The sequence below is a fragment of the Zonotrichia albicollis genome, chromosome 1 (assembly GCF_047830755.1).
Source record: "Zonotrichia albicollis isolate bZonAlb1 chromosome 1, bZonAlb1.hap1, whole genome shotgun sequence".
NCBI lineage: Eukaryota > Metazoa > Chordata > Aves > Passeriformes > Passerellidae > Zonotrichia > Zonotrichia albicollis.
The window spans coordinates 125,678,917-125,692,365 of NC_133819.1; the positions used below are offsets into that span (position 1 = coordinate 125,678,917).

Consider the following 13,449-nt stretch of genomic DNA (forward strand, 5'->3'; position numbering starts at 1 on the left):
TTCACCTGAGGCATTTTGTATTTTTTGCATTACACAGCAAAGCCAATTTGGGCTAGTTAAAGATTAGTCCTTTCCATTATAGAATCCTCTTTACAGCATGTCATTATTATCCTTTTTCTTTTTTTTTTGGCATATATGTGGTATATTTTCCTACCTTGGTGGATAATCAGACAGATCTTTTCATCCTTCTCAGTTAAGAAATTAGAGCACAGTGACATTGTATGCAGCAGAAGTTTTCCTTACAGATATTTAACATTTATCAATTTTTACCCATTGACCTTGAATGTTCAGCTCTTATTATTAGTGGTATACAGACTTCAAGGGGCATATATCAAATTATTTGTTTTTATTGTCTCTGTTCAATTTATTTAGTAGCATAAAAAAGAAACACTAAAGGGATGTGCATTTCTTCTAGACTGTGGATTATAGACGAGAAATTGTATGTAATTAAATCCTTTTAATGGCTTTGTATTGGGATGAAACTGAATCAAGCTTATCCCTAGAGCTTAGTGTGACAAAGAATGCAGGAAAACAGTCTTTTTTTTTTTTTTTTTTTTTTTTTTTAATTTCCTGCTGTTGTATACAGACTTCCAGCTTCCTGGGTTTTTAATGCTGTTGCAATGAAATGCCACAAGACAAGCCTGCTGTCCAGCCTGGGCTTGGCTCACTATGCTCCCCACAGCTGCAGCCAGCCCGGGGCATCTCTGCCAGCTTCAGGACCACACTCAGTGCTGGGCTTCAGCACCCAACTCACTGCCCCTTTGAGCCAGCAGCCTGCCCAGAGGGGGCTCTTGGCACTCTTTACTCATCTCTGCTTTTCCATCCATGTTTAGTGTTCTGTACAGGAGGCTGCTGGGGGAAGGCAGGGAAGGCAGCAGAGCTGGGGACAAATGTTCCTCCCTGGACATTGCATGGCACCTACAGAACTGCTGCTCCAGGTGACAGGCAGAGAAGGGATATGCTCCTTCCCTGTCAAAAGTCAACCTTCTTCTTCCATCTAATTTCTGTTACCCTTTCCCACCAAATTTTAAGGTGAGAAGAATGGGAATGAAGATAGGCAATGCCCAAGACATATGTCTCCTGTCTTGCTCACCTGTTGATCTTCCTTTCTATTGCTGCTGGCCCTCAGCTGTGCTTCTGTGGAGAAGTAACACAGCATGAAGCATTTTTCCATGTAAAGGTCCCAGTAATAGGTGTAATCAGCACCAGAAACAGATGTTTCTGTCACATTTTGATTTATGCCATAGTGTGTGAATACACAGGGGTTCACTCCTAAGTAACCAAAGATAGCAAAAATTCCAAGAAACTTCACAGTTCCTCACCCAAAACCACACGTTAGCCTATAGAATACGGACCTGTAGGAAGATGTTTGCTACCAACAAGGAGAGGATTTGGTGTCAGGCACCAGGGTCTGTCTCGGAGCACATGGAGCCATGAGCATACATCCCAATGCTGGCAAACATTCTCGCCCCACTCTGCCATGCGCTTCTCTGCCACTAATGAACAGCCATCAGACAATTTGACATTGATCCTCATTAACTTTATAATGCCAGGCCTCAAACTGCAGCAGACCATGAGGGCAGAGGCTCAGGTGGTACTTCCTGCATACCCCCAACATGCCTTGTTCAGCCCTGCAGGTCAAACCATGAGAGCAGTAATTTTGTGCCAGCTGAGGAAGAGAAAGTTTTCTTGAATCCCAACATGGAAGGGCTTTTTTTCTTTTTCCTCCACATCCCAAAGGTTGTTTGGCAGACTCTACAAAAATAAATTGAAAAAGAAATCCCCACCTAAATTTAAGAAAAATTTTCATTATCTAGCTTCACTAGGAGCAGAGCTTCACCCATAGTTACAGATCACATGTCTCTGACTCTCCTGCCAAATGGATATTTCTGAGAGAAGTCTAATTTGAGACCATTCCCATGTTTTTACATGGAAAAATCCCAGCCTCAGTTCCTTCCACTGAAAACATCAGTACTTCAAGTCACCATACCAAGGCTTCACCTTGGCATTTACATTGCAGTAGGAGCCTTTCCTCCTATCTTCACAGTCTGCTCATTAATAGTTACTCTTAGATACACACTGTATTGAGGAACACCAACATTACTGCAGCTTCTTCTGAACAACTGCATTGTTAAAAAAGAAAAAAACAGTCAGTGAGCAAATGTGTTGTGAAAGAGGAGCACTCAGATGCCCTAGTAACTAAAGGTACTGGTATCTGAGGTTGAATACATTCAAGCTGAAATTTCCAGCTTAAAAGCAGTTGTCTGAACCCATTTCTTGTTTAAGAGCAATAAAGAATTAATTTTATCTCTGTATCAATTACTTCAATATTTGGATATATCTGTCAAACAAAGATAGATAGATAGACGTGAGAAAATAAAGCAGCTCTTACTCAGATAAGGAAAATTTTCTTCATGTGAGTAATAATTAAACAATATATCTCCAAAGCCAGTTTCCATGACTAATTTTGCTCATGAAGTGAGTATTTAGTCATCTGCATCTATCTCTGGCCCAGCTAGGTACCAGATGTAGATTTCCTTTTGAACCACTCATCTCTGAAAACTGAAGATGCACATGGTCACTTAAATAAATATGACCTGAACATCACAGGAGAGGAGTTTGCCTGCACTTTTAGCACATCAGTATGTTTCTTGGAGCAAAGGTATCTGTACCAGGACTACTCTCCAGTATTTTTATTCCTCCATATTTAATTATTAACAAATAAACATTTTTGTTTCTCCACATTATTTTGTGGCCATTTAGTACCTTAAGGAGGCTTGTAAAATGGAGGGAAAGTGGTTTTTTCCAAACACAGATAGTGATAGAACAAGGAAGAATGGTTTTAAACTAAAAGAGGGGAGATTTAAATTAGATGGTAGGAGGAAGCTCTTTAATGTGGGGGGCTGAGGCAGTGACACAGGCTGCTCAGAGAAGCTGTGGGTGCCCCATCCCTCAAAGTGCCCCAGATGAGGCTGGATGGGGCTTTGCACAAACTGGTCTAGAGGAAGATGTGCCTGCCTATGGCAGGGGGTTAGAACTGGCTGATCTTTAAGGTCCATTCCAGTCCAAGACACTCTATGAAGCTTTGATTCTGTGATGTAACACTAGATGCTGCAGCTGGCGCTGCATTGGTTATGCCTTGCTATATTTAAGAAGTGTTCTGAATATCCCCCCTTGAATATTGCTTTTTTTGCTCCACCATTTCGTATTTCTCTCTCCTTATTAGTTTTCCTTATATTTCATCTTGCTAACAGCCTTTTTTTTCATTTTATCACCACATCTGTGTAAGAAGCACCATAAGCAATATACAGCTGTGTTAGAACTATCAAAAATTTGAAAATATCCCTTCTAGCGCTTCAAACAGTGTCAAAAATAAACTTGAAATGAAAACCTCCTATGTATGTTGGAATCCTGCATCACTGTGGAGCTGTGTGAGTCCAAACACAGCCATTTAAAAGCCAAGACAAACAACAAAGGGAGTCTATTAATCCCAGCTCCCCTGGGTATCCATGGTCATTCATTTACCCATTTCTGGATGTGTAGTAGACTTTGAACAGACAGGGTGGCCAAGTTCTTTTGCCAAATGGGCTGGAAACAGAAGATAATTTGACAATCCAGTACAAACACATAGCAGGCTCCTTCCAGAATTGTCATAAGGGGATTTCAGAATGATCTGAGCACCAGGGAAACAGCAGACTGACAGCTGGGGTACAAGGCCATTAGAGAAGGGACATCAGTCTGAATGACATTCTACCCTGTGGATGTTTCATGGCAGGGAGGGGGGTTCCTTTATTTTGAACCAGTGCCAGTGATTTTCCTGTCTCAAAATTCATCACAATGTGCCCTTAAAGACATATTGTACAGGAAAATCACATTAGGGGTTTGCAGTCACTTCCTGAGGCCTGGTTCAGCTTTCAAGCAGTCTCTTTCTGGTGCCAACCCAATTTGCATCCAGTAAATACCGAATTAGAGGATAAGGATTTTCTTCATTATCATGAATTATAGGACAAATTACTTTTGAATGTACTGTCTGCCAGCACAGCATCCAGAAATGCGTGTACTTTGATATGAGGCTCTAATTTTTCACTGTTCTCCAGGATTTATGATAAAAAGTCTTTCCAGAAGGCAAAAGGTTTGAATGAAGAAAACAAATCTTGAAAAATGGGGAAATGCCTCAAAATCTCAAAGGCATTTTGCTACCTCCATTGAAAGCAAATGCTCTTTTAAAAAATGTTTCTTATCTGCATGGTCCAAATCTTACTTTTTATTAGCGCGTGGCAGTGTCCTTGAAAATTGTTTTCCAAATCTGAGAAGGTCTGATTTTATAACTCATTATATATGCATATTTAAACACCATGAAATGTTAGCCTTTCAAATTTACAAATCACTTCTGAAATGTTTCATGGGAAAGGACATTACATTAAATTAGTCTAATGGTGTCTTTTCTATTCAGACTCCCAACAGGAAGAGAAATGGATTCCCAGATTATCCATTACTTTTAGATCATTTAAGCAAAGGGTTCACAAAATTCATATCAGCAGACAAAATTTAATGATCATAACTCTTCCAAAAGTAGACTTTTGAGAGATTGCTGTTGAGTAGTAAATTAAACAAAAAGTGCAGAACAACTTTAGAATAACTAGTCAAACTGGGCCACTCAGGTTTGCCCACAAGTGGGAAAGAGAGATGAAAATATTTAATTATTTCAGGTTTACATTGCATCAGATCTCTTAAAATAACTTTTTTACTTAGTAAATTAACCTATGGTTAAGAACTGTTTAATGCTAAGTATCTGAAATCAAATATTTTGTTTCAAAATACACTACTTTTACTATATTATTATTTAAAATTTTGATATTTTTATTAAACTTATGGGGCTTTTATGATTTTTTATTGCTCTACAAAATTCCTTCTTGTCCTAGCTCTATTTGACTTTGGCTCATCCTTCTTCTATATTCCATCAGTGAAATTCCCTCTGCTTTTGGCTTCATCTATCTGAGGAGCTTTGTTCCCATTTGCAACATCTTTCATCTGGCACAACAGAGGCAGAGACATGAAAAGTGCTTGCTCTATTACTCTGTTCAGCATATGCTGTAAGGGAGAGAGGAGCCAGGAAGAGTCTCAGGGAGGTCCCAGCCCTTCCAGGAGACCATTCCTGCCAGCAGGTGCTCCAGGGATCATTTTGGGAAATGGAGAAATGAGCCTGTAGCCAGGCCAGAGGTGAAACCCATTAAGTGATACGGATGGAGGGAAGTGGCTCTCTCCTATGACCTCAAGCATGCCATTACAGCCTTTCAAAGCCAGATGTATTTTACCCCAATATCTTGCTGCAAGATGTTCTGCCTTGCCTTTGCAGCCTTTTCTAGAATCTCCTTTATTTGCCCTGTCAGTGCATTTGGTTTTATGCATATCTTACTTTCATTAAAATATTTGTTTTCTCCTACTCGAGTCTTGCTCATATAGAAGAGTTGCAGCCTTTTTCAGTCCATTTAAAGCCACAGGATAGAATTTTGAATGTTTCATTACCACTAATTGTAATTAATGGTTAAAACCCTTAATTTAGGCCATAAACTAACTCATTTTTATGGATCACAATGGCACCAGTGCCTTGGGATCAGCACTGAAATACACAATTAGCCTCCCAGTGCCCTATTTCATTCTCTGTTTTTCTATTTTTTCCCATGCTGCCTCTCATTTATTTTATCCAAAAGCACATGATGTTGCTCATCTTTTCCAAATAACTGTCTTTTCAACTAGACTTGCCTGGAGAATGGGCCTAATGCTGCAAGTTTTTGGCTTCTTTCCTAGGATTAGTGGTTTCCTGTTAGAAATTTCGTTGAGTACACATAACAAAGCTTATGCTTCTGAGAAGTGAGAGAAGGAAGAACACAATATTAAGCATGGACTGCATGTGTTTAATTCCTACTCACAGTTTTCATCTTCCTTGAAAAATAAAAGCTTTTAACTAAAAATTTTTTGTATTTTCTATGCAATAAAACACTTATTTTCTCTTCCTAATCAATGAGATTAATCTGAATATAAGTGTAATGGGAAGAAACATTGTCTGAGTTGATGCTGCCTGTCTTTCATGTCAATAAACTTCCAAGCCTGTTATTAACTATTCAAGCACATTATAGAAGAGTCCAGCCTGGGTGAAAATTGCACCTGTCCTGCATCAGTAATCTCCACAGAAATGACTCTACATTTCTTCAACCTCAGGTGCCTATCCTAAAGATAAAATGTCTGTAGCTAAGAGACTGCAGCTGTCAGAGGTTGAGCAACCACTGCAGCGATGCAGACGAGCCAAGGCAGCAGCACCGCAGCATTTTTGTTAACAGAAGTGCTTCAGACATTTCTCTGCTGCTGCTCCCTCAGGCGTGTACCCCACATTCTGCCTGTGCTTCTAAACCTAAAGCTAACCTAGTTCAGTCACAAAGTAACCTCCTAAAAAAAGGCAGCAAGCTTTACACAGTTTCCACACTCAGGGAATTGTTGCCCTATGGCAAGGAACTGTGTTCCTTGGCAACATGCTTTGCTCCACATGAGTATTTCTTCTCAATCTGTGTCTCTGTTTCCAGTCCCAGGAGGCCCAGGTGCTGAAACATCTGGCAGAGAAGAGAGAACATGAGCGAGAAGTGCTTCAAAAAGCTTTGGAGGAGAACAATAACTTCAGCAAAATGGCAGAGGAAAAGCTGATACTGAAAATGGAACAGATCAAAGAAAACCGTGAAGCTAATATAGCTGCTCTTATTGAACGCCTCCAAGAGAAGGTAACCACACCATTACTCCTCACTTTAGACTAGAGAGGAAAACCTAATCAATATTTTGCAAAGATGTTGTGCATAGTCCATATCTCAGCTGCTACACTTGAGCTATTTTTAAGTCAGAGCTACTGATGCCTGTCTAAACCCCCACTCACTCTGGAAAAGGACTGAAGTGCTACAGTCACACAATCACAGGGTGGTTGAGGTTGTAAGGGCCCTCTGGAGATCCTCTGGTCCAACCCCAGGCTCAAGGGGGGCCACGTAGAACCAGTTGCCCAGGGCCACGTCCAGGTGGCTTTTTAATATCTCCAAGAATGAAGATTCCAATTCCACTCTGGGCAACCTGTGCCACTGCTCAGTCACCTCACAATGACAAAGTTTTCCCTGATGTTCAGAGGAAGCCTTATAGGTTTTAGTTTTTGCCCATTGCCCCGATCATGTCACTGGGCACCACTGGAAAGATCCTGGCTCTGTGTTCCCTTCATTCAGGTATTTATAGATATTTGTAAGATCCCCCTGAGATGTCTCCGAACTGAACAATCCAGCTCTCTCAGCCTTTCCTCATAGCAGAGACTGAGAGATGCTCCTTAAGCCTCATGGCCCTTTGCTGGACTGCCTCTAGAGAAAGGTTGGTTTTCTAGATTTTAAGAAGTTCTGTGAACAAATGAAAGGTCACTTGTGTTTAGATTTTAGCTTCTAAGAAAAGTCACAGATCAAATCAAACAACTGCCCTATGTCTGTAATTCTTGGTTTCTCAGAGGAGAAAGATGAAAAATTATGGGGAAAAAATCTTTCATATACAGCAAAAGAGGTCTGTCTTTCCACAAGTGTTGCAAGGAAGAGAGTAAATTTTCCTGTGGAGATCTTTGGTACATCCAGAGGAAACACAAACCCTAGATGCAAGATGAATATGCCCTTCTCCAAAAAAAAACCTACCACACAAGGGAGAGAAACATGCAAATAAAGATTTAGAAGTCTTAAGAAAAAATTAATTAGTTCTGCATGAATGATCATTTGTTTCTCTCAATAATGAACTTTCTAATATATTCTGATACACTATTTCAATAGTAATTTGGCTAAAGAAAATAGCTCTCAGGTTTTCAAGGCGATCTTCATAAGCACCTCTACATCTGTGATGGAGACAAAAGTCTTTGAGAGTAGGAAAGAAACAACAGAATCCAAGGGATGATTTTACAAGTAACTACACAAACAGGATGATTCTTGAGCTTAAGAGCTATACCCAGATTGCTTGACATTTTTGCATTAGCTTCATTTGCAGACACATCCGAAGACCTTATGAAAAAAAAAAGGAAAAGCAAATTAGTTATTCTCAAAGTCCAAAAGGAAGTGGGAAGGACAGCTGATGCATGTCTCTGTCCTAGGTTAATGTTAACAGACTGTTAAACCCTCAATGTGATAGCATTTATGCATGAAACCCAAGAAAGACTTCTGAGGAAAGATGACAGTAACTTACTTGGAAACATTTGCACTGACCAGTAATTTAAAATACAATTTTGCCAACACTAAAACACAAAAAACAGACATAATTTGCCAACATCAAAAGTGAATTCTTAATATACAGAAAAAGAAGTGAGATATCTGTTCCAAGTCTTCTAAAGTTACACCGAGATGTGGGTTCCCCAAGGTATTGGTGTCTAGAACCTACTGCAGAAATAACTTCTGTATGATGCAGTTAATAGGAACACCAAGCAACAAATTATAAAATCTAGCATTCAGTATTACAGATATTTCAAGGACTGATTTACAGGTTAAGTTAGTGCAATAGATGATACTCTTTGTCATAGCTAGAGAAAGACTTAAGAGGACACGTAGCTTCAGTGTTCAGACTAAGGAAATTATTGAGATGTTCATATTGATTTATCTCATTGAAACTAAGTTCTTGCATCTTTATTACAGTTCCTAAATGCTACAAATAACAGAGTAACTAACATACAATGTGCAGGCAATTAATTCCTCACTCATCCTTCCCTATATTTAGTTTAATATCCAGGAATTCAAAGGACAAATGTGAGCATGTGGCACATTTTATGCTGCAAGCAGCACCTCTCTATGTGGCCCTTTTAAATGAGACTCTCTGAGGCACTGAGGATTATAAGACCATATCAGATAAAAGACTGAGCTCCAGAGCAGGAGTAGAAAGTAAACACAAAATGTGCCTCAGGCTGGTCTGGTGGATGGCACCTCTCCTGTGTTGCTTCTTTTAAAGATGGTTGTGCTGTGAAACAAGTTTTGCACAAGCATCAAATGCATGACCTAGAGAGGTTGCCAGCTTGAACCTCCCTGGGCAGGGGGAATGAGAAAAAGATTTGATTTTTCTTTTCTTGATGTTTTCCAGGAGAGGCATGCTGCAGAGGTCCGTAGAAACAAGGAGCTCCAGGTGGAACTGTCTGGCTGAAAACAGCAATGGTGGATGTGACCCATCCCCACCATTAGTAAACTCCCCCTGCCTATATTATTATGGATCATGCGATATAAGTATGGGAAATGTATGACGTGGTTTAAAAAAAAGGTAAAAACAAGAACTCAATAAAAAACTTTAAAAAGAAACAAAAAAATAAAAACAAAATCAATGCGGTCTCTTTGCAGAATGATTTGCTTGATGTTTAAAAAACTTGGATCTTATTTTGTAAATACTTACATTTTTGTTAAAAAATACAATTATTGCATTATGCAAGTTATTTCATAATCTTACATGTCCTGTAACAGGCTTCTGATGTTGTCTATTTCCACTTGGTTGAATTTGCTGGGTCTGTTCATTTGAAGCACCTCGTGTCTAATTCCATTCCCTGCGACTTCTCATTCCAACCCACCATGAGGTCAGTAGTAGTTCTATGGTGCTAGAGGCCAATCATTGCCTAATAACCTAGACTGCTTTGCCATCTATAAGCTTTCTTGAAACAGTGACTAGATCACAAGTATTATGACTTCACATTCAGCTGTCAAAGACAAAAGGCTCTTAAAATGGTTTTTCAAATGCAACTTATGCTGCAGGGCTCTGTACTGTGCTGTACAATTGAGGCTGAATTGCCACGTAGCATTTTTGTTGCCTCTGCTTTTTGAGGTGAGAGGCAACAAAAACATCTGTGCAACAGAATGAAATGAAGCAAAATCAGTTTGAGACAAATTTAAAAGAGGCACGTTGTAACCATCAAGCTATGACAAGTTTTGGGTTATCCAAACAGCCATAAAAATGCTAATTGTAAAGTGAGCTTAATTCACCACTTGAAAATTTATTGATGGAGCAACTAATAGATAGCATCAAGTGGCTTTATCTGTAGGTGCCATGATCTATGATACTTATCTGATGCTACCACATTACATGTGTAATAGTACAAGAGGCTACAGAGTATTTCACCTGGAACCATGAGCCAGTCGTTACTGTTTTTTTATGACACTGCTGACTTCCATTCATCATGACCTTTACTCTTCAGTGTTAGCCAATCCTACCTAGGGACAGACATCTAGGACTAAGAGGGCTGAAGCAGGAGGAATGACTAGACAGGGTGCTTGTGCCAAGTACAATATCACCAAACCCAACACATCATCCCCAAAATAGCTGCAGTTTTGAAGTTGTCCCTACCCCCCCTGGAGGTTGCTGCCTGCATATTCTACTCTTCATTAGTGCTATTTTCCTGTATGTCATTGTGAGCAAGCTGTGATTAATAAAGAATTGGGGTTCTGTGAACTGAAAAAGGGCTTGTTTCTTCTCTCGCTCCATTACCTCTCTGGCATGTGCCCATCTAAGGGGAAAACCTAGTGTGGTCATAAAAGCATGGAAATGAGACTTAAACAATTATTAACAGACCAAGCCTATTTCTCTGCTAATATGGGACTAATCCCTGCTATGCATTTTCCAGTGCTTAGGCTGGCTGTTTTTAAAGATTTCCATATAAACTGAGCCTATAAATGTGACCTCTAGCACTGAGTTTATTTAAAAAGAACTAGCTATATACACATGGACATGCAATCTTTAATCCTGACTCAACACTGGGGGGAAAATGGAATTTGGGGAAAGAAAAGTAAAGAATCTATCTCTGGGTATGAACATCAATAGCTACAACAAGATTCTGGGTGTTAACACACTGGTTTTCAGGGTAGAAAGCATTAATTTATAGGATTTATTGAAGAACAAAATCACTTGGGCTTCTGCTGAGCTACAGAGCTGAAATGTAAAATCAAATCAGACCCCATTTTGAATTGGACAAGTGATAAAGAATTATCTCTAGGATTAGTAGAAAACTAAACTAATTATTTGAAGTCATCAAAGTTGCATCATTTACTTGCTCTTTCAGAGGGGTGGACTATGTGCTCCAGGTCTGCAACATTCAGTTTTTTATTTTAGCAGACTATTATGTTTCGGGGCAAAGAGATGGCCTGCAGTAAAAAAGCAGCATAAGTTGAATGTGGAGAAAGGCTGTGAGCTCAACTCTGTGTGCAGTGAACTCAGAACCACAGAATGAAATGAGTACTCCAGCTTCTTACAGCAGCTAAATTACTCATCTTTCTCATGAAATTACCAGAAGTAAACCTGGCATGGGAGCCAGATAGCAGACGTTGAGTCTGGAAGACATGAACTTCAGTGTTGCCAAGCCTATAAAGTTTGTATATTGCTTTAAGCCCCAGTTAAAAAAAAAAAAAAAAAAAAAAAAAAAAAAAAAAAAAAGACATTATTGTAATTAAATTTAAGGTCCAGGATCTTAGCTTGAGGGATTGTGGACTCTGTTTTCATTTCCCAATGGCAAGCCACTTACAGTTTTCCCTCTCCATTGATTTAACAAATTCTGGAAGTACTTCAAGACCTTTTCCTGTTTGTCTTCCTGGCTATGGTTGCTCAGAGAACAAGCCAAGAACAAATCTCTGCTGCTGAGCCAAGCAGGGCAACCTGCATTACCGCCATGGGGTTCAACTCTCTTCCTCCCAAAAAGGGTGTCCACACCCAAAGTGCCAGCTGGGATGGTCCCCAGCACACTCTCACTCTGCCACAGAACTGTGCTTTGCCTGGGAAGTGCTTCTTGACAGGCACCAAGGCTGCACCAGGGAAAAGAGTGAAGATCCAGACAGTGGGAGTGCTGCTGCCCCAGGTCACAAACCATGCTCTGCTCCTGCTCACTTGGCTCTTTGAACAGTGGAGAGTCTACAATTCATTTTATTAATGTATAACTATGCTTTGAAAGCCTGTTTGCAAATGCACTGCCTATTTAATCTCTAATAGCAAAAAAAAGAAATATCTGGAGACCTGCAGAATAGCCATTTCCTTCTTTTACTCCTTCTTTACATTTCCTTATATTTTACTTTAGTACTGCCTTTCTAGCTCCTCCTTGCTTGTGCCAGAAAAAGTGCATTGTGGCCATGGGTCTCTCTTCATGTGTAGCTTCAGATAAAGAATCTCCTTGAAAAGTAAGAAAATATAAGTATAAAACACCTGCTTTTAAAGTATCACCATTGGGGTAAGACAGGGCTTTTTAAATTCAATGGCAACCAAAGGGTTCAGGGCTTTTAGATCAAAAAAAATTAGGCTTCTTGTTTGATTAACTGTAGATGCCCAAGTCCATGCCATGAGCTGGGAGTAGCTGCTGCTGAGCTGCAGAACATTTCCCACAGACTGCCTGAGACCTCCCACAGGACGGGAGGGAGGCTGGAGCACTGGCATTGCACCACACAGATGTTTCCTCCTTTTACTGGGCTCTGTGATGCCTCAGAAGCAGGGCAGAGCTGTGCAGCACATCTAGAGAGGCACTTCTGGCCTCTGACCTCTGCAGGTCCAAGGAATGCCACTCCAGGCTGGTTAAGGTTAGATCTCCTCTTGGTTAACTCATCCGTTGTGTCAGAGCTGCCACGAGGCAACAGCCTGAGTAATCAAACAGGAATGGCTCAAACCTGTCACACTTCTTGTGGTCCTACCAAAGCCACAAAATTTATGGTCAAACCAATTCTAGAATCCTAGAATATTTTGGTTGGAAGAGGTATTTAAGATTATTGGGCCCTGGCATTATTAACCTGGCACTCCAACTCCACCAGTAAACCACATCCCTAGGTGTCACGTCTCCACATCTTTTAAATACGTTCAGGAATGGCAACTCAGCCACTTCTGTTCCAATGCTTGATAACCCTGTTGGTGAAGAAATTTTCCTAATATCAGAGTCACAGAGTCACAGAATCATTTATGTAGGAAAAGACAATTTAGTCCAACCTATGACCAAACACTACCATGTCAATTACACCACGACACTAAGTCCATGTCCAGTCTTTCCTTAAATACATCCAAGGATGGTGACTCCACTACATCCCTGGGTAGCCCATTCCAGTATCTAATCTCCCTTTCTGTGAAGAATTCCTTCCCAATGTCCAATCTGAACCTCCCTTGGCACAACTTTAGGCCACTTCCTCTTGTACAGTCGCTTGTTAGGTGGGAGAAGAGACCAACCCTGCTACAACCTCCAAATATTTCCAGAGTCAGAAGGTTTGGATGTATGGTTTAAATCAACCACCAGTACAGAACTTGAAAACAATGCCTTTTCTCTCCCCTTTGTTATCATGCTTCTTGTCCCATGGAGGGTTTTTTGTTGCTTTGTTTTAGAATGACTGGAAGAAAATGCTAACCCTTGTATAGCCAAATAGCAATGTCTGCCCATTCCCTCACTCCAGAATCCCCAAACATGTGGCT

At 40.2% G+C, this 13,449-nt stretch overlaps 1 protein-coding gene and 1 long non-coding RNA gene across 2 annotated transcripts in view; one reads left to right on the forward strand and one right to left on the reverse strand.

Annotated features, from left to right (window-relative positions):
• The window catches only part of STMN2 (stathmin 2), a 39,740-nt gene extending 29,262 nt beyond the window's left edge, over positions 1-10,478 (forward strand). The window contains exons 4-5 of the mRNA XM_005479393.4: positions 6,579-6,770; positions 9,121-10,478. Coding sequence (XP_005479450.1) covers positions 6,579-6,770; positions 9,121-9,180 — 252 coding nt within the window. The 3' untranslated portion in view covers positions 9,181-10,478. The remainder of the gene's footprint in view (positions 1-6,578; positions 6,771-9,120) is intronic.
• Positions 1-13,449, reverse strand: part of LOC141731032 (uncharacterized) — a 49,565-nt gene that overhangs the window by 18,742 nt on the left and 17,374 nt on the right. The window lies entirely within an intron of this gene.